Source organism: Xiphophorus hellerii, chromosome 6 (assembly GCF_003331165.1).
Source record: "Xiphophorus hellerii strain 12219 chromosome 6, Xiphophorus_hellerii-4.1, whole genome shotgun sequence".
Classification (NCBI taxonomy): domain Eukaryota; kingdom Metazoa; phylum Chordata; class Actinopteri; order Cyprinodontiformes; family Poeciliidae; genus Xiphophorus; species Xiphophorus hellerii.
This window is the reverse complement of record NC_045677.1, coordinates 24522925-24543455: the sequence shown is the minus strand read 5'-3', so window position 1 is coordinate 24543455 and position 20531 is coordinate 24522925. Positions and strand designations below refer to the sequence as shown.

Genomic DNA, 20531 nt, shown 5'->3' with positions numbered 1-20531 from the left:
ATAGCACAAGGTTAACTTAACCTGCTTTACAACTGAACCAGCTTCTTAGTATACCCTCCAGGACAGAAAATACAAAGTTTTTGTAAGCCTCAAGTTTTCCCTTCAAGTAAGGTCAGTGCTGAAAATGAGAAAAATAAATAGTACAGAAAATGCAGCCAACATGAAGAAAAAGAGCTGTTACGATTACTCTACTTCACAAATCAGTGAATCAGTCAATGCTACAGTCAGTAGGTGGTGCACACAACTGGTCATTATGCAAAAGAAAAAAAGAATTGGGAGGGAAATGCAGCTTATTGGCATCTGTAAACCTGGTTTTGAACTTGCATGCCTTTCCTATATTCGTTAAATTTAGTCTAAATTGCTATTGCTATGGCTTCTGTCCCCCCTTGAACAGAGGAGTCTAGGTAGCCTGCTACAGTCAACATTAGGCCTAAGCTAAATACACCACGTGTGGAACTGAAACAATGCCAAACAAAGTTCATTTATGGTCAAGATTTCACAATACAGTAGTGCCTAGTGACCAAGCTATAGTTACTGAAACAGGAGGATTATAACCATTTCATAAGAAGTTACCTCGATGTGTTTCTTCAAGTTGGACGGGGAGTTTTTGTAAGATAGAATTTCCACATCTTCGGGCAGGAATAACATAAACTGCATGCGGTTCGACGAATCTTTAACACCCACGAAAGAGTGTATTGTGTTTAAATAAGGCCATGGGCTCTCATCACCAGCTGGTGGTTCCCCTGGAGCCGTGTCCGACGTAGTTGCAGTCGTTGTGGTCTCCGTCTCCTCCTCCATGTGACTGCTGCTGATTGCGAGACTTGCTTTGTGTTTAATGGGAGAAGCGAAACAGGTGTATCCTATTGGTGGTGATGAACAAGCCCAGGCAAGCAGGCTACGGACTTTGATCGGTAGCCTACTTGCTACTTGCTAATCAGTAGGTGGGATCAAAACACTTTGTTTCTCTCTCGCTTTTTTGTAACGAGTAACTAAACCACACATTGAAAATGTATCGGAGTAAAAGTACGCAATTAAGTTCGGAAAAATAGTGAAGTAAAAGTGAAAGTCATCAAAAATGTTCATACTCGAGGAAAGTATGAAGTACTCCAAAATATACTTAAGTAAAGTAGTGAAGTATTTTTACTTCGTTACTATACAACACTGCTTTTGCAGTGTTCCTGAAGTGACCGCTTAGCCTGGCGGCGGGACAGTAAAGCATGGCGGGCCGCCAAAATTGTCTTTTGCAGTTTCTTGCAATAATGTTCTAGATGGTTCATGCTGAAAGCCTTTCTGCAATAATATAATATTTTTGTAAGGGTTTTACATGCATGTTAATATCTTGTTGGTGAAATTTCTGAAGTTCTATATCTTTTCCTTTAGATTAAAAATGCACCACAAACGTGTGTGCAAAATGCAAAAACAAAACAGATTAAAAATGGACTTTCCATCTGTACTCTAAGATATAAATAAGAGAAACTTTCTGTACTAAGGAAAAGAAAGAAACTGTAATTTGGACAATTTTTGAGTTATTTTCACATGTAACCAAGTCATCTGATATTTTTGATTGTTTTGTTTTTTGTTTGTTTAGGTTTTCTAAATGGTTAATAAAGGTTTTGTTTTCATATGCAGTTCTATCTCCAGCTTACACAAACAAACATTAATAGATTCATTTTCAACCAGTTTTCTGTAGAAAGAAGTTGAGAATGTATAAACATATAAAACCACCTAGGATTTTTAAAGGGGTATAATTCTGAGTTACCATTTATTTCTTAAACTAGAATACAGTTATTTTAATTCATAAAGTGAAAATACATTACAAATATTGTTGCAAACATATAAATTGTAATGTTATTTAAGTATTTAATGCAACTTTTTATTGCATTTCCTGTATATACAGTGCATAGTTGATTTGTTGTTCTGGTTATTTTATGTAGTTTTCAATGTTCGTCTAGTTTGTTTTTCCATTTTGAACATGTTACCATGTTTATAGGACATTTAATTTATGTCCTACATAATGTGAAAACATAATTATGTTTAATTTAATTGGGACATAGGCTTGTGCCAAGTTTAACACTGTAATGAATTAAAGTAATTTGTATATTAAATTTAAATGACCTTCAATAATCTACTCTTTTTAGCTGTACCTTTTCTCTTAGCTAAAAATTCTACTCTCATCCCATTTCCAAACTGAACATATGCATTTTCAAAAATCTTTTTTTCACTGTTTTGTTGAAATTTCACAAAATTGTGTGTAAATCTGTTTCATTTTGACTAAACAGAATAATTATTCAAGACATCAGTAACCTCCTCCATGGGCTGCCACCTTATCGTGGTGGAGGGGTTTGAGTGTCCCAATGATCCTAGGAGCTATGCTGTCTGGGGCTTCATGCCCCTGGTAGGGTCACCCAAGGCAGACAGGTCCTAGGTGAGGGACCAGACAAAGAGCAGCCCAAAGACCCCAATGATGAAGGAAAACTTTGGACTTGGTGTTCCCTCGCCCGGACGCGGGTCACCGGGGCCCCACTCTGGAGCCAGGCCTGGAGGGGGGGCACGATGGCGAGCGTCTGGTGGCCGGGCTTTTACCCATGGAGCCCGGCCGGGCTCAGCCCGAAGAGGAAACATGGGCCCCCCCTCCCATGGGCCCACCACCCGTGGGAGGGGCCAAAGGGGTCGGGTGCAGTGTGGGATGGGTGGCAGCAGAGGGAGGGGACCCTGGCGGTCCGATCCTCGGTTGCAGAAACTGGCTCTTGGGACGTGGAATGTCACCTCTCTGGTGGGGAAGGAGCCGGAGCTAGTGCGTGAGGTCGAGAGGTTCCGGCTAGAAATAGTCGGTCTCACCTCGACGCACGGCTCTGGTTCTGGAACCAGTCTCCTTGAGAGGGGCTGGACATACTTCCACTCTGGAGTTGCCCAGGGTGAGAGGCGTCGGGCAGGAGTGGGCATACTTGTTGCTCCCCATCTCGGCGCCTGTACGTTGGGGTTTACCCCGGTGAACGAGAGGGTAGCATCCCTCCGCCTACGGGTGGGGGGACGGGTTCTGACTGTCGTTTGTGCTTACGGGCCGAACGACAGTTCAGATTACCCACCCTTTTTGGAGTCCTTAGAGGGGGTACTGGAGAGTGCTCCTCCTGGGGACTCCCTTGTTCTGCTGGGGGACTTCAACGCTCACGTGGGCAATGACAGTGAGACCTGGAGGGGCGTGGTTGGGAGGAACGGCCCGCCCGACCTGAACTCGAGCGGTGTTCTGTTGCTGGACTTCTGTGCTCGCCATGGATTGTCCATAACGAACACCATGTTCAAGCATAAGGGTGTCCATATGTGCACTTGGCACCAGGACACCCTAGGCCGCAGTTCGATGATCGACTTTGTCATCGTTTCATCGGATCTGCGGCCGTATGTCTTGGACACTCGGGTGAAGAGAGGTGCGGAGCTGTCCACTGACCACTACCTGGTGGTGAGTTGGCTCCGGTGGTGGGGGCGAAAGCCGGTCAGACCTGGCAGGCCCAAACGTGTTGTGAGGGTCTGCTGGGAACGTCTGGCGGAATCCCCTGTGAGACGGAGCTTTAACTCCCATCTCCGGCAAAACTTCGAACACGTCCCGGGGGAGGTGGGGGACATGGAGTCTGAGTGGACCGTGTTCCGTGCCTCCATTGTCGAGGCGGCCGATCGGAGCTGTGGCCGCAAGGTTGTCGGTGCCTGTCGCGGCGGCAACCCTCGAACCCGCTGGTGGACACCTTCGGTGAGGGATGCCGTCAGGCTGAAGAAGGAGTCCTATCGGGCCTTTTTGGCCTGTGGGACTCCGGAAGCAGCTGATGGGTACCGGCGGGCGAAGCGGCATGCGGCTCGGGCGGTTGCTGAGGCAAAAACCCGGGCGTGGGAGGAGTTTGGAGAGGCCATGGAGAAAGACTTCCGTACGGCTTCGAGGCGATTCTGGTCCACCATCCGGCGTCTCAGGGGGGGGAAGCGGTGCAGCACCAACACTGTTTATAGTGGGGATGGTGTGCTGCTGACCTCTACTCGGGACGTTGTGGGCCGGTGGGCAGAGTACTTCGAAGACCTCCTCAATCCCACCAACATGCCTTCCACTGAGGAAGCGGAGCCTGGGGACTCTGGGTTAGGCTCTCCAATCTCTGGGGACGAGGTCGCCGAGGTGGTTAAAAAGCTCCTCGGTGGCAGGGCCCCGGGGGTGGATGAGATCCGCCCGGAGTTTCTTAAGGCTCTGGATGTTGTAGGGTTGTGTTGGTTGACGCGACTCTGCAATGTCGCATGGACATCGGGGGCAGTTCCCCTGGATTGGCAGACTGGGGTGGTGGTCCCCCTGTTCAAAAAGGGGGACCGGAGGGTGTGCTCCAATTATAGAGGGGTCACACTCTTAAGCCTCCCTGGCAAGGTCTATTCAGGGGTCCTGGAGAGGAGGGTCCGTCGGATAGTCGAACCTCGGATTCAGGAAGAGCAGTGTGGTTTTCGTCCTGGTCGTGGAACGCTGGACCAGCTCTACACCCTCGGCAGGGTCCTGGAGGGTGCATGGGAGTTCGCCCAACCAGTCTACATGTGTTTTGTGGACCTGGAGAAGGCGTTCGACCGTGTCCCTCGGGGAGCCCTGTGGGGGGTTCTCCGGGAGTATGGGGTACCGGGCCCTTTGATACGGGCTGTCAGGTCCCTGTATGACCGGTGTCAGAGTCTGGTCCGCATTGCCGGCAGTAAGTCGGGCTCGTTTCCGGTGAGAGTTGGACTCCGCCAGGGCTGCCCTTTGTCACCGATTCTGTTCATCACTTTCATGGACAGAATTTCTAGGCGCAGCCAAGGTGTTGAGGGGATCCGATTTGGTGGCCTTAGGATCTCATCTCTGCTTTTTGCAGACGATGTGGTCCTTTTGGCTTCATCAGATCGTGATCTGCAGCTCTCGCTGGAGCGGTTCGCAGCCGAGTGTGACGCGGCCGGGATGAGGATCAGTGCCTCCAAATCCGAGGCCATGGTCTTGAGCCGGAAAAGGGTAGAGTGCCTTCTCCGGGTCAGGGGGGGTGTCCTGCCCCAAGTGGAGGAGTTTAAGTATCTCGGGATCTTGTTCACGAATGGGGGAAGAAGGGAGCGGGAGATCGACAGGCGGATTGGCGCAGCGTCTGCTGTCAAGCGGGCGCTGTACCGGTCCGTCGTGGTGAAGAGAGAGCTGAGCCAAAAAGCGAAGCTCTCGATTTACCGGTCGATCTACGTTCCCACCCTCATCTATGGTCATGAGCTTTGGGTCATGACCGAAAGAACGAGATCGCGGATACAAGCGGCCGAAATGGGTTTTCTCCGTAGGGTGGCTGGGCTCTCCCTTAGAGATAGGGTGAGAAGCTCAGTCATCCGGGAGGGACTCAGAGTAGAGCCGCTGCTCCTTCACATCGAGAGGAGCCAGTTGAGGTGGCTCGGGCATCTGGTCAGGATGCCTCCTAGACGCCTCCCTGGTGAGGTGTTCCGGGCACGTCCCACCGGGAGGAGGCCCCGGGGAAGACCCAGGACACGCTGGAGGGACTATGTCTCTCGGCTGGCCTGGGAACGCCTCGGGATTCCCCCGGAGGAGCTAGAAGAAGTGGCTGGGGAGAGGGAAGTCTGGGCCTCCCTTCTGAAGCTGCTACCCCCGCGACCCGACCTCGGATAAGCGGAAGAAGATGGATGGATGGATGGATGGACATCAGTAACGTCATTCTGACTACTCAGAGTGTTATAGATATCTGAAATAGAAAAGCCATCTAATTAAAGATGGCTCCAATTCACTTGGAGAAATCTTAAAATGAATTTTGACTGGTGAAAATTACAGTTATCTCTAATTTAGTTTTGCCTAATTATTTGCTTGAAGATGTCTGAAATGTATTTTTGCACTAGTCAAATATACAAATCCCATCAAAATGCACCTAATACATTTGTGGTGTCATTCAAGATATCTTTAATCAGAATTATGACTAGTCAAAACAATTATTATTATTGTAAAAGCGCAACAGCTATTTATAAGAAAATATATGTTTGTAACTGTTGTTCTTATTCACGCTCCAATCCAGAAGGTGGCGGTAGAGCTAAGACATGAACCTGAAAGGGCAAAATTGAGAAGAATGGTTGGAAGGACAGGTCAATGATGGAGTCTCAAAGGAATATTGATAAATGAAGGAAACATAACGGATATTATTAAGGAAGAATAATTTATAAATTAACTTTGGACAAAACGTTTGGCTCTCTCTTCCTTAAACTTCCGAGTCCTCTCAGCGGGCAACGTGCAGCCACAGGGAAAACAACACTGCGCGTTGACGTCACAGAATCACAGAGTTTAATCCCATACAACGCATTAATTAACAACAGAACTGCAGAGGGACAGAGATATACATTTTTACCTTGAGACAGGAAAAATAGAGAAAGAAAAAACAAAGAAAAGGCAAAGACGCGTCTTTGGAGATAGCTGATGCAAAAAAGCAAAATAGTGGCAGCTTTCTGAATTTTTCTCCTGTACACGAAGTCTTATACTGAAGGTGTGTCTTGTCTTTTTAATATATTCACTTAAGGCGTAGCTCTCGTCGGCCAACTGGAAGCTACCTTGGACACTCAGAGAAACTTAGAAACTCCCCCTAATTTTACGGCAAAGATCAAAGACCATTTGCTCTCTGCTAAAAACAAAAGAGCCAACAGCTGCGTCCTGGCCTCCTGGGTTCTACGGTCATTTTGGGTACAGAGAAGCATGAGATAAGATTTCACAGATACCTGTGAAATCCGAAGTCTCTCCCATTATCTCTCCCTACACAAATTCTTAAAGAAACTTAAATCCAGTAATTTTGGTTCAAGGAAAGGTTATCTTTACAAACCCCAGTTTTGCTCCTCTACACTCAGCACCTCAAAAGATTGAGTCCTGCCAAAAATAACACATAAAATCAACAGAACAAAATGAGGTATAATTCCTAAGCAATTCTCTAATACTAAACAAAACATTTTCGTTCAAACAATTTCCATTTGATTCTGATATAGTCACAGATAGTACAATTTTCAAATACATTCATCATTTACTAGATTAGTAGTTTTAAAATGAGATAATACAATCTTCAATAAAAACATGGTATTAATACTTAGAAAAATGTCTTAGAAATTAAATGTTAGTGGTTTCAACCTTCTATGTTGTATTAAGTTTCACACCATCCCAGATGTTGGTTTCTGGGAGGCTTTTGATCTGCTGTGAACAGAACAGGCTTCTCTCCCCCAAGCTCCAGTGATTCTGCCCTGCAGGATATGCTAATTTTATGGCCTCCTGTGCTCAGGCAGCACAGCGGAAGGCCCATTTGGGGGTACTTTGAATACTTGGCCATCTGGTTTAGTTTTAAATCCTTAACACAAACCTGTCCAAAATAAAGAAATTTGTTCAAAATAAGAGTGTTCAATATACCTCTTACACATGCCGTAAGATTAACTGTATTAAGCACTAAAAATAATCATTTTTCCTCAACAATATTTACAGATTAAGGAAAGTATTATGTATTTATCTTCAGAATACAAAATTAAAAAATAGAATTTGATACATGTAATGTTGCTACACACTCGTGTACAGTAGGTAACGGTATGCACCTTAAAGTTGCTTGCGATCTGCCATAATAGAAAAGAAGAAGAAAAAATGTATGCAGATCAGTTGAGGATAAATAATATAGCATGCTGTAAAACTAATTAAATCTAAAATTGCTCCATGTTTATTTGAAATGCCAATAGTAAATTTAGAAACCATAAAAATAGAGCAGTCCTGTGGAGGTTTGTATCAAAAGAGGAAAACGGTAAAACAGGAGTTTATGTTCCGAAACAAAAAGTTTTTATAAAAACGGATAATTTATACATTTTTTCAGCAGAAATGTTGCCAATTATTTTGGCATTGCAATGGCTGCTGGAGGTGAAGCCTAGTAAAGTAGTTATCTGTTCAGATTCAATGTCTTGCTTAACCAGTATTATAAGTGGAAAATCTGAAAGCCGTCAAGATCTTTTAGATGAAGTTAGTTATTTGATATATGGTATAAAGCAACAAAAGATAAGTATTCAATTCACATGGGTTCCAGCACATAAAGGAATTGCAGGTAATGAAAAAGTAGGTAAGTTACCTAAAGAAGCAGTTAAGGCAAGAGAAATTGAATATGATGTCCCACTAAGTAGAGCAGAAATAAAAGTAATTATTAAAGATAAAATAAATAATATATGGCAGGAGAGATGGAATTTAGAAGAAAGAGGAAGGCATTTACATAAAATACAGAAGGAGGTAATCATGAGAAATAATAGCATAATGAATAGGAGAGAGGAAATATGGATTAACAGGTTGAGGATTGAGCATACTGGTTTAAATAGTGGTGTAAAAATAATAGGAAACATCCATCAGGTGATTGTTCTTATTGCGGGGAAACAGAAGGAGTAGAACATGTGTTGATTTATTGTAGAAAATATATAAAAGAGAGGAAAGAACTGGAAAGAGTAATGGGGAGTTTAGTAATTATAGATAATTTATTAGGGAAGCATCAATCACATGACATAATTCAAGCACTTATTAAATATTTAAAAGATACAAAATTAGCTGAGAGGATTTAGTATGTATGTGTGTATAAGTATGAATATAATTTAGGTTTTTTATTTTTTTTTTTTATTTGAAGATGTACAGTAAAAAATGTATTTCTGAAGCTACATCTCCGTCCAGTTGATGGCGGTAATGCACAAAGTGTGTAAACTGCTATAAAACTCAACAGAAGAAGAAGAAGAAGGAGGAGGAGCAGGAAGAGGAGAAGCAGGAAGAGGAGGAGCATAATAATAGTTTGGAATTTTGCCAAAAGCTAAAGAAACACACTTTAAAATTTTAAATGCAATTTACCCTTCAAAAGAACTATTAAGAAATCGCTTTAATATCGATGACAATAAGTGCTAATTTTGTGAACGTGATATTGAAACGATAGACCATATCTTCTATGAATGCAACCAAACCAAAACATTCTGGAATTGCTTAGAAAGGTGGATCAGTTTAAAAATCACACTTCCTGAATCTATTTCTAGAGATATGGTAACTTTTGGAGTGTTATTAATAAACAAAACTACAGAACTCTGTTGTAACTTAATATTTTGTTTGGCAAAATTCTTTATTCATAAACAAAGAGTGCTGAGATCATCCCCAGTTTTTAACATCTTCTTATCTGAATTCCAGTTATATTTGAAATCCTTGAAATGTATTGAATCGTATGAATCCCTGGCTGAAATATTAATGGAATTGCCCACTGATGTATATTAATCCTAATACCTGAATCCCCCTTTGCCTTTTTTTTTTTTTTTACTATTACTTATTGTAATACTAATTTTCTATTATCAATATTACTCTGTATTCCATTTTAAATATGCCTCTTCTATATGTGCCTTATACAGAATTCCACTACTGTAATTGCCTTATTTGTTTCTGATTAATTTGTTTAAAAAAAAAAAAAAATGTGTTCATGTAACGTCACGGTGATGTACCGTATGTGTCGGTGACACCTGGCAGACATTTCTGTGTTTGTACTGTTATGTATTTTGTATCTCAATAAAGATCCATTAAAAAAAATAAATAAATAAAAGTTTGGAATTTTGCCGCAGAGTTTTTGTTTCTATGGAGATGCTACCCTCGCCTTTTCGACTTAGCTCTGTGATTCTTTTAACCTATCGAGACAACTTTTCATTCATTAAATTATCGAAGTTGTCCTGGGAAAGCAACGTTAGAAGCGTGTTGGTGACCTCAGAAAAAGCAGTTTTATCGTCGAGCAGGACGAGAGCAGCAGAGACCGGACCAGCACCCCGGTGGAAAGAGGTGCGTTTTTCTGCAATATAGCGAGTGTTTGACGTTTCCGTAGAAAATCGTTTCTGTGGTTTTAAGGAGCAATTTATTTAAACATCCGCACCAGCTCAATTGTTTATCCATTTTTTGACTTCGGTTGTAACAACATGCCAACTCTTCCCGCTAATCAGAGAGGAAGGAGGCGTGATTCTCTGCTCCTTAGTCAACATGAAGTATTATGTTTTTGACCTATTATTGTTGTTGGCAAGCACATAATGTTGTTATTAGCATGTTATTTGTGGAGGAGGTGGAGGATTACAAATACCTGGGAGTTGTAATCGGCAACAGACTGGACTGGGCATCTAACACTGACGCTGTGTGCAGGAAGGGGATGAGCAGACTCTATTTTTTAAGGAAGCTGAGATCCTTCAATGTGTGCAGCAAGATGTTGGAGACCTTTTATCACAGTGTTGTCGCCGGTGCCATCTTCTTTGCTGCTGTGTGTTGGGGAAGCAGCATCAGAGCCAGCGACTCCAATAGACTGGACAAAATCATCAGGAAAGCTGGCTCTGTACTGGGACTAAGGCTGGAGTCCCTGGAAACTGTGGTGGAGAGGAGGACACTGAAGAAGGTTCTGTCTATTATGGACAATAACAGCACCCTCTCCACCACATAGTGGACAGACAGCGGAGCACCTTCTCACATAGGCTGCTCCAGCTCCGCTGTCGTAGGGACTTCCTGCCATCTCACTGTACAATAAAAGCTAAATCATTGTTCTGCACCAATCAGTCCGATTTTGCACAACTGCACTATGGCACACTTGCTGTACATATATTTACATATACTTACTGTATCTGCATTTTTTGAATCTTTGCAAGGACTGCTCTAAGCTGCTTTTTATATTGACAGCATGTTATATTTTATTTTTATTTTGTCTACAATTGCTACTCAGTGGTGGTTGTTGTGTGTCTTGTCTCTATGCTGTAACTGCAAAATAATTTCCCTGCTGGGATGAATCAAGTAATTCTATTCTATTCTATTATTTGATGTTGCCTCTTCTATGTGTCTTTTTTATTATTATATTTTTACTTTAGCATTAACTCACTCAGACCTTTGTTAATCCTACAGGGTTTGACTTGAAGTAAGTTGCAATAAAAAGTTGAAACCTGTAGTTTAAAACAAAAAACGCTAAAAAGTGTTGAAAATAAAACAGCAGCAATGATCGAACCTGCTGGGTGAATGTAGCTGACCTGCTGACCCTTCACTTAAACATGACAATAATATTTATTTTTTGCAACTTATTTTTTAAAATTGAAATATGTTAAATGTTTTGTAATCTAAATATTCAAGTGTATTTGTTTTGTCTATTGAAATATGTCATCAGGCCTCATTGTGACAAGATGCTGCTGCTCTTTCCTCTGATTGTGATTCTGCTTCCTCCAGACAATGTTAACGGTAACGATTATCTTATTTGTTTTTGTTTGTTTGTTTTTTTTTCTTAAGTCAGCAGTGTTTTCCTTAACAATGAAAAACATTTGGTCTGTTCATACAATAAACAAATCAAAACAAACTAATAGGGTAAAGAGTTTATAAATTTAAAACCTTTTGTTGTGTTTCACAGGTGCTGAGAATGATGTTTCTGTTCGGACTGGAGGAGATTTGCTTCTTAATATCACCGAAAAAGACGTTCTTAAGAAGTTTGACATTTTTTACTGGCAGTTTAATTCAAAAGCTATATTAGTGGTGTTTGATTCCAGTGGCAAACGTACAGTGAAGAAGAACTACACTGGAAGAATTGAGCTTTTTGGAGATGAAAGATCTGTGAAATTAATGAACCTACAAAAATCCGACAGTGGAGTTTACTCTGCATGGGGTTCAGGAGACAGATATGAGCTACTGAGAAAGTACAACGTTACAGTTGAAGGTAGGCAGAACAATCCTATCAGCTTCACTTTGCTTTAATGTTTTTAAAACTTCTGTCAATAATCTGATTGTAGCCATAGCAACCAGGTCAGCAACGATGATCCAGTCCTGTTCCAGATCTGGAAGCAAGACTGAGGAGTAAAAAGCATTTTGGTTTATACCAGTTGGAAAATGTATTGCTGCTTAGTAACGTAACCTCTGTCCTCCCCCAGAGATTTACCGATCAAATTAGAACAAGGACATTAAACTCTTGATGTCTCCAAACTCCAAACGTTTAGATGTGTTTCTGCTTTAGCATCCCTGAATCCAATAAGTAGGTTTTTAGTAGGGCTCTGCAGAATTTGCCTGCATCCTGAGCAGATTATTCAGCTGTTGAAATCAGGCGGATTGGACATCGAGACATTACTGGGGGTTTAGATCATGTTGGATCTATTTTCTTATATTCTCTTGTTTTATCTTTTTAGGATCTGCAAACCAAGATGTTGATGCTGTTGCTGTTATTTTCCCTTATCTTGTTGGTGTTGCTGTTATCGCTGCTGGTTTTGCTGCATGGTACTTTAGAAAGAAGGTAAGTCCATGTATGTAATTATTGCATCATAAAGAGAAATAATAATATAATAATGCAAATACATGTTAGGGACACCAAGGCTAGGTTCATACAGGAGGTCTTTGCGCTCAGTTTAGGCCTGATCTGTTCTAGTTTAAGGTTTCTGTGTTCCAACTTTAATTCAACATGGAGCTAAACTGCAATATTCTAAATAGTAAACAACTTCATGAAGAGAAAGTACAGTCTTTAACTCATATTTTAAAAACTTAAATATTATCATAATTAGGTTTTTTGTATATTTCATAAGCCTATTTAACTACAGTGGTAGGGCTGAAAAAGATACCAGCATTTCACGAGTCGATATCGATGACTGTCTATCAATAATTATTGATTAGTGTTTAGTTTTAAATATCTGAAATGGTGTTAAACTTGTGACGTGACCTTTCTTGTTTTATCCAGTTTTCACTCCATGTCGTTTTTTTTTATTTTTTAGCAGTCATAGCTTAAAACCTGAAACTGCTGCTGTGCAAGTTATTGAATAGGTTGTTGCTAGGTAACCAGAGAGTGAGTTGATTCCACCACCTTTGCTTAGCTAAAGCCTGTGCTCTGCCTAAATCTCCCAGAATGCTGTGCGGATCTGGATCATAGTTCAGTGAATATACTGATTTAATGCCCTGGCTTATGCTGTGGTTTAAGCGTCTTGTTTCTTCCTCTTCCTCATTAAAATTATTCTGCCTTTGAATACCTAGTTAGCAATGCTAATATTAATGCTAACTGATATAAATGTTGACATTTCTGTCCCCAGTGCAAGTCCTCAGCTACTTCCCAAGACCAGGAAGGACCTGTACGTTTTTCAGCGGGCTCTAGACCAACTTCTCCAACCATTCACATGCCCCTTCTGCCTCTCTAACAACGGAGCTCCCCAACTCATTTCTGAAGATGAGCTCGATTTCCTAATGGAGAAAAACTTTGCAGATTTCTGCAGAGAAAACCACAGACTTAGCCTGAAAGTTTGAACAAGCTCACTTCACAGTTCCCTTTCTTCACTCTCTGCTGCGGTACAGTTCTCTTTCCACAGCTCCTGCCCTCGTGAACGCCAGAAATTAGTTTTTCTGTAACTTTCGGTTGTTTCTCCCCCTTTAGCACACCTGCTGCAAACCAGCAATCTTTGTTAACAGAGCGAAGATCCTTCTCCTGCCTCTTATTGGTCGTTTCTGACCGGGAACGTTGAATTTCATAGAAACACAAGGAGTCAAGAGAACCTTAATTTTTTTTTGTTGTATTTATGTTTTTTTTGTTATTCATTTTTGCCATAAATTGTCTCCTTAAACTGTAAGGACATAGGTGTAGTTAAAAAGAAAAGTCAAAAATTACCAATTGAAGCTTTAATGTCACTAGACAGTGTTGTGATTTAAACTCGACGGACCCAAAACGTGTGAGCACACGAACAGGAAATCAGCCAACACAAATAATCAGAGTTTACTTATTTTATTCTTTTTAGCGCTAAAAAGAAAGAGACGCTTACCCTTACAGGCTTATGTGGATGTCAAGTGTAAAGGCCCGAATCTATACAGCATCTGCTCAAACACGGAAGACACATTGCTTATATCCTAAAGTCCGCCTCCTGGTCTGCTGGTGTGTTACGTCACTACCTAGTGGTCAGACGATGAGCTAAAGTCAAGTTTCGTTTCTACAGAAAGTGTTCGTATAAAACAAAAGGCTTTTGTGCAGAATCTTTGTGTCCGTAGTTGAGTGTGCATGCATGCATGGTGTGTGTCTGGAGTAAACGTCTCAACAACAGAAAAATATTTTTTTTATCATGATCAAAGATTTATTTTTCTGATGAAATGTTTTATCTACTGATCCTGCTGCGCCTTTTGGAGGAAATGTGAATATAAGGAAAATTGTTTACATGCTAAATTATAAACATTTCCTGATGTACTGTGCAATTTTAAAATGTTTGTCTAATGTCTGTACTTTATTATTTGAAAATCTACTTGTCTTAACTCGTGTTTTGTTTTATTCTTTAAAATGCCAAAAATTGCACAGAACGTGAAATCTGTTACCTGAGTTTAATTGATAAGCTCAGACGGTTATCAATACTTGACTGTTTTTTTTTTTACCAAATACTGTTTTACTTGAAAGTATTTTCTCAGATTATTCCTCTTACTTCTGAGTAAAAAGTATCATGCATGTAATATGAAGAAAGGGCTATGACTTGAAACTTTATATAATAATGGACTCATATGCAGCTTGTTGGTGTGGGGATATACTATGTTTTTTCAAGCATTATTGCCAAAGAAGTAAAGCATTACTGAATTGTCTTTCTTCAATGTTGTGGTGTATTTACCCCTGTGATTTCCTGCGTTGGTACAGTCCTTGTATTCTGTGACTGCAAGCTCTCTCTGTGTAGTTACCAGAAGGATAGCACAACAATAAAGAGATACGAATTTAGTCCGAGCCTCCTCTGTTCATTAAGACATTACAAATGTAGACATCTTTGAATAAACTAATTTGTTTTAAAGGACTTGAGCTTGAAGTTTTATTGTGTGGGTTAGTGTTTGCTAACCAAGCTGAGATATGTTTACCATATGCAAGTTTTATAAATAATTTTCAGGATTCTATTCAGGGTTTAATGAGATATGAATTTCACATAAATGGATGCTTTTCAGAAAATGTAGGTGCAGTTCTGCTTTGGGCATTAAAACTCGTCTGTCCCTTAAAGAGCCACAAGTTATGGAATAACATTTCTGTCTACGATAATGTGATGGGGCCATTGTAAAAAAAATGTAAAAGTCTATTTCCACCAAAAATCTCAGAAATAATTTTTTTTCACATTTTTGACTTTTCAAACTCAAATTCCCTTGTTCTAGAACATTTCTGAGATTCTCAAAATTGTAGAAGTAATTTTTCAACTTTTGAAGCTCAGAAATGTAATTGTTTTTTTCAAGCGTTTTAGCTGGAATTTACTCCTTTTTTCTCTCTATTAGGCCCTAATATGTCCTAATTTGAGTTCCTTTATTTTTCTCGGAAGCAAAAACAAAAAAAAACCTAGCGTTTTTTTATTTAAGATGTAAGATGTGAGAATAATGACATTTATTAAATGAAAACAGTATGTGGGTTACGGTAGCTCAGATGTTTTAGAAAAATACAAATCACTGCCGGTTATAAACGTAAATACCGATCAATCTGCAAGCGCTCCTTTACAATCCGCCGGTGGAGGACTCGGACAGAATGATTGAGTGGGAGGAGTTTTCTTGTTTTTGTTTTTTGTTTGTTTGTTTGTTTGTTTTTTGGCGGATCTGGTTTCAAAATATGTAGAATTATACACGCCCAGTTCTGTGCAGATAGCTTTATTAAATAAATAGCAATGGGTTCTGAAAATAGATTCGTCCGACCATGGCATTTGTAAAAGAGACAACAATAATAATAATTATTATTATTATTATATATGGTATGTAATTGATCATAATATTAACTGATTAACTTGACTTTATTATTTACATTATGTAAATCTGAAAGAAGATTATTAAAATTATTACTCAGGCTAACGCCGCCCGGTATACCGGCACACAAATGGTGCGCACCTATACGACGTATGACGTTTTACGTTGCATAGCAATTAGCTATGCAAAGTCCCTGGTACTTCTGGCTTCGTAGAAATACTGAACTACAGCTGGACACCTATGGGAAACATAATTTATGTCCAGATATTTTAGATTAGAGTCTGTCCTCTTCAAGTGAAGCTTGAATCTTTGGTGAGTTTCCGCGTCTGTTGTCTGCTGACCGTCACACCTTTATTTACTCTATTCATTGCTAGTCAGGACGTTGTGCTTCTTGTCTGAACTGAGGTAATTTTCTCTGGTTTCACATGCAAAGTGATTACGATGTGAAGCTCTGGACAAATCTAAAACTTATTTGTGTGTTTGAGAATCTCGTTCGAGTTCCTATATCATTTCTATGCTTGCAGAAAGTCAACTTTTAAAAATACCGGTTGTATAATCTAGATCCTAATTAAATCAATAAGCTTTATTTTATTTCGTTGTATTATTTCTCTTTTTCAGACTTGAATTAATCATTGTATTGCTCAACACGTTACCTGTTTGCTCAGTCAGCAGAAAGAATGCGCCTGGAGCGAGATTCGGAGGAGTGGCTCCTTCTTCTTCTTCTTCTTCTTTTTTGTTTTATGGCGGTTGGCAAACAGGAGTGGCTCCATTCACCTTTCACCTCTTTAAAGACGTTCGGTCACAAAACTTAACTGGGATTTCTTGTTATCGACCAACACACATTAGTGGAAATTTGTGAAGAAGAAAAGACACTGAATGGCTTTCTAAATATTTATTTTACAAATCCAAAAGGGAGTGACTTGGATTTTTGTTCAGGTTTCTGATTTGATGCTTTGCAGACGCATTTTTAGCTGCAGGTCTCCTCAGTTATACTTCCACCAACTTTGTGTATCTACCAACAAAATTATTGCTCTTATTTTGCTAAACAGCTCATGCTCAGTCAGTTAATTCGGATTTTATCTGTGAAACCAAGACGATTTTATTTGTTTACCCCTAACATTCATACAAAGAGTTTATCAAAGTGCTTTACTGGAAACCTAAAAGAACAGAGAATAGACACAAACTTAATCAGAAACAAGAAATAAAACCCAAAAAACATAATGCATACAAAGCAATTTAATTTATTTTCTTAAATTTGTACAATTTAAGAAAATAAAAAGGAAAGATATGGAATAAAGTTGCAATAAACAATGTTTTTAATCCTTTTTGACCTTTACGTCATGTTTTAAAGTTATTTCCTCATCAAAAACGTACCTGGAGTGTTGCTTAAATTTTTTCATGTTTGAGAAATCCTTTAATCTCCATGGCAACCAGTCAGCTGTACAAAACGCCTGGGTGGACCTGGCTCCACCCTCGGGTCGCAGCTCCTCCTCTGAGCTGCAGTTTGCAAGCGTCTGAGCTTTTGCCTCACAGAGCATCCCTCCCCCACTCAGCTCCTTCAGACTAGCCAGCAGCAATTAGCAAACACCTGGTGGAAATGCTGAGCTCATTAAAGGTGCTGGTTAATAGAGGAGCCATGTGATGACTTTCTGAAGGTAGTTTCAGAAAGAGCAGGAGTTTTTAAAGGAACAGAGGCCCAATTTCAAGGCATTAAATTACAAAGTATAATTTCTTTTAAGTCATATTAGACATAGAGTATTTTTCTAACAACTGAAGGTAACATAGTTTCTTGATTGTGTTATAAATTGGCGCCATGTGCCTTTAAAACACATAACACTGCCCCTTTAAAAAGGTTGTGGGTAGAATATCAAGACTGCAGGAAGAAGAGTTTAATTGATTGGTGAAATTTAGCCATTTTCTTTCCATTTGTTATGTTGCTGTGCAGATTAACCCTCTTATTTTATTACATTTTTCTGCAAAGAAACTGATTGCAGGCCCTGATAGAGTGAAGTTCAGATGCTACAGTCACAGGAGGAATTATTAACCTGTCATCTGTGGCAAACAAGGCGCGAACATTGATTGATGCTTTGTCTTGGTATTTGATGTGCAGCAATGTTTGTGGAAGTAAGAACATGTGAATGCTTTGCTCTTTGTGTTTCTCTGCAGAAATGAAGGCGTTGGCCTTGCAGCAGCGGAATGAGGCTTCAGGAAGTCAGACCTCCAACTACTGCCCTCGAAGTTTGGAGAATAAAATTTTATCCCAGGGGTCAACGTTAACATCCGGGTCTCATCCTTCTTCCCTTCTGTCTCTTCAGCCAACCAGCCTGTCTTCCACCTCTTCTTCTCTGCTCTCCTCCTTTTCCTCCATCAGTTCTCCTCTCCTCAACACCCAGAACAAACTCCTCTCCTCCGAGTCTCAGAGTCGTACCTCTTCCTTCACCTCCACTGTCGCCTCAAACGATTTGGTTTCCCCATCACTGACTGGGTGTTCTCTGGTGAACCGCTTCGCTGATCCTCCTTCATTCCTGAAACAAGATGGAGAAAAGAAAAATGATGCAAAAGAAGAAGAGGAGGAAATATCAGAAGAAATGCAGTCATCCTTTGAAGAAACAAGCGTGGTAGAGAAAAACTCTCTATATTTCTTGTTTAAAAATGCTAACTGTAGGGGCGTGCCGTGGTGGCGTAGCGGTTAGCGCGACCCGTATTTGGAGGCCTTGAGTCCTCGACGCGGCCGTCGCGGGTTCGACTCCTGGACCCGACGACATTTGCCGCATGTCTTCCACCCTCTCCTTCCCTGTTTCCTGTCAGCCTACTGTCATATAAGGGACACTAGAACCCACAAAAAGACCCCCTGGAGGGGTAAAAAAAGAAAATGTTAACTGTACTATAAATAAGCCTAATTATTTATGTTTTAGTTCACTTACATTATTTATAATGTAAGGAGAAAAATACATATAATTTTTAAAAATTGTTTTCTTTCATTGTTCTTTTATTCTTCACATACATTTTCTTTAGTCATAGGTAGAATAGCAGTGAATGACTTCACTGCAAAAATCACAAATCTTACCAACGTTTTGGTTTATTTTCTAGTGCAAACATCTGAGTACTCTTGAAATAAGACAAAACTAATTTACAAGTAACTTTTCAGCAAAAAATAGAAGTTGTTTAGTAAATAATTCCTTAATATTTATGGAAAACGTACTGGTAGTAGGAGATTATTTTACTTATAACATAGTAAAAATGTTTTGTTTTCAGTTTAAATAATCTGCCAGGGTAACTAGTACTTTTTCCTTTGTCTTTAAATAATATAATTTAGTTAACTTAAGACCGATTTTTGAAGACATGGTAATCTTTGTGAAAACCTCTGCCTTTGTAGAAACTAATAAGAAAATATATTAATTCTGGCATTTATCAACTTGAACCAATTTCTATAATCCTAACAGACTTAAATAAGGAAAAATTAACCTGATTATAATCAGTAAGAAAAACTTGTTCTTTCTATAAAATGTTTGTAAATATTTTGCTTAAACTACAGAATAACTGAAAATGTGCACTGAAGCTGCTCTGACTGCTTGTCTTGATTTCTGTAATGTGACTGGACATCAGCTGGATGAAGACAACATGGTGTCTGAGGAGGAAAACGATGAAGAGGACGCTGAGATCGCCATGGAGACGCCAGTCATAGAAATGGACATGATCACCCAGAAACCTGATGACTCCGACGCCGTCAGACAGGAAGAGTTTCCAGAACTGGACAGAGGAAATAAAAGCACTTTAGAAAAGCTGAAAGATAAAAAGGTTTTATTTTTAATTACTGTAAGAACAAAAATTAAGTTGTCACCTTTGACCCCTGGGTGCTGATTCCTGTCTGTGTCTTTCAGTACCTCCTGCTGAACGCCGTCTGCTGCTCTCTGGTCAATAAGAGCAAATCTCCAGGCCAGCCGGACTGGAACTCGGAGGACAGCGTTTGGACCAAAATCACTGCACTGGCCAAGGACGTTTCTGATCGGGACCCGGAGTTCCTTCTTAAGGTCGGCCTTTGTACAGTTTGCTGAGTATATAACCCGTTAAAGGAGACCTATTATGGTTCTTTGAAGAGGTTAGGTCTGTGGGCGATACAAAATATGTTTAATACATTTTTTGCACAGAATCATTCTTGGATGATGGCATTTTGTCTGCTCAGTTTTGCCTATTTTGAGCTTTTCTAGGGCCTCTTGTCACTGTAAATCCAAATAAGCTGCCCAACTCAACTTTTACACTCACATGTGAAAATGGCTGCAAACAAATGCTCAATTATACAACCGCATAAACTTCTGCTTTCCACTTGGAAAGCAGAAGTGGAGCCTCCTGCACAACCAACAAGAATAAAACTTTCTGACCAAACATGCTGGAGCGCTGCCTGGGTTGCTAGGTAACTGTGCCAAACTGGCACCCACCAAGTGTTGAATGTGACTTAACACATTTTTGAAATGGCTCATTTTCCGTTACCAAAAAACATGAATTTATTTCCAAAAAACAGCAAAAAGTACTTGGGTTGATTCTATAAGCAATGGAAACCCAAATGGTAGTAAAACCTGCAAAATGTGAATTTTGCATAATAGGCTTCCTTTAACATCAAGGACTTCTATAAAATAATAACAAATACAAATAAGAAACGTAAAATAATAAAGTGACCGACCTAATTCATCAGACATTCAGTCCATTGATGAATGAATCTCACAATGATTGGAGTGGAGGTCACCTGATTATAGTTTAATAGAAATTTTCTTTATTGTCCCGTAAAACAGGAAAATTTATGTGTAACAGAAATGTAGGGATGGCCAATAAATAAATA

General features: G+C 40.2%; 1 protein-coding gene across 3 annotated transcripts in view; it reads left to right on the top strand.

Moving 5' to 3' along the window:
- Window positions 1-15857: 15857 nt before the first annotated feature.
- The window catches only part of tep1 (telomerase-associated protein 1), a 38380-nt gene continuing 33706 nt past the window's right edge, over window positions 15858-20531 (top strand). For 2 of the 3 annotated variants that reach the window (XM_032566012.1, XM_032566010.1), the window contains exons 1-4: window positions 15859-16009; window positions 17864-18315; window positions 19304-19495; window positions 19579-19728. In XM_032566012.1, coding sequence (XP_032421903.1) covers window positions 17866-18315; window positions 19304-19495; window positions 19579-19728 — 792 coding nt within the window. In that variant the 5' untranslated portion in view covers window positions 15859-16009; window positions 17864-17865. Of the gene's footprint in view, window positions 16010-17863; window positions 18316-19303; window positions 19496-19578; window positions 19729-20531 lie in introns of all 3 variants that reach the window. The other variant, XM_032566013.1, reaches the window with a different exon arrangement.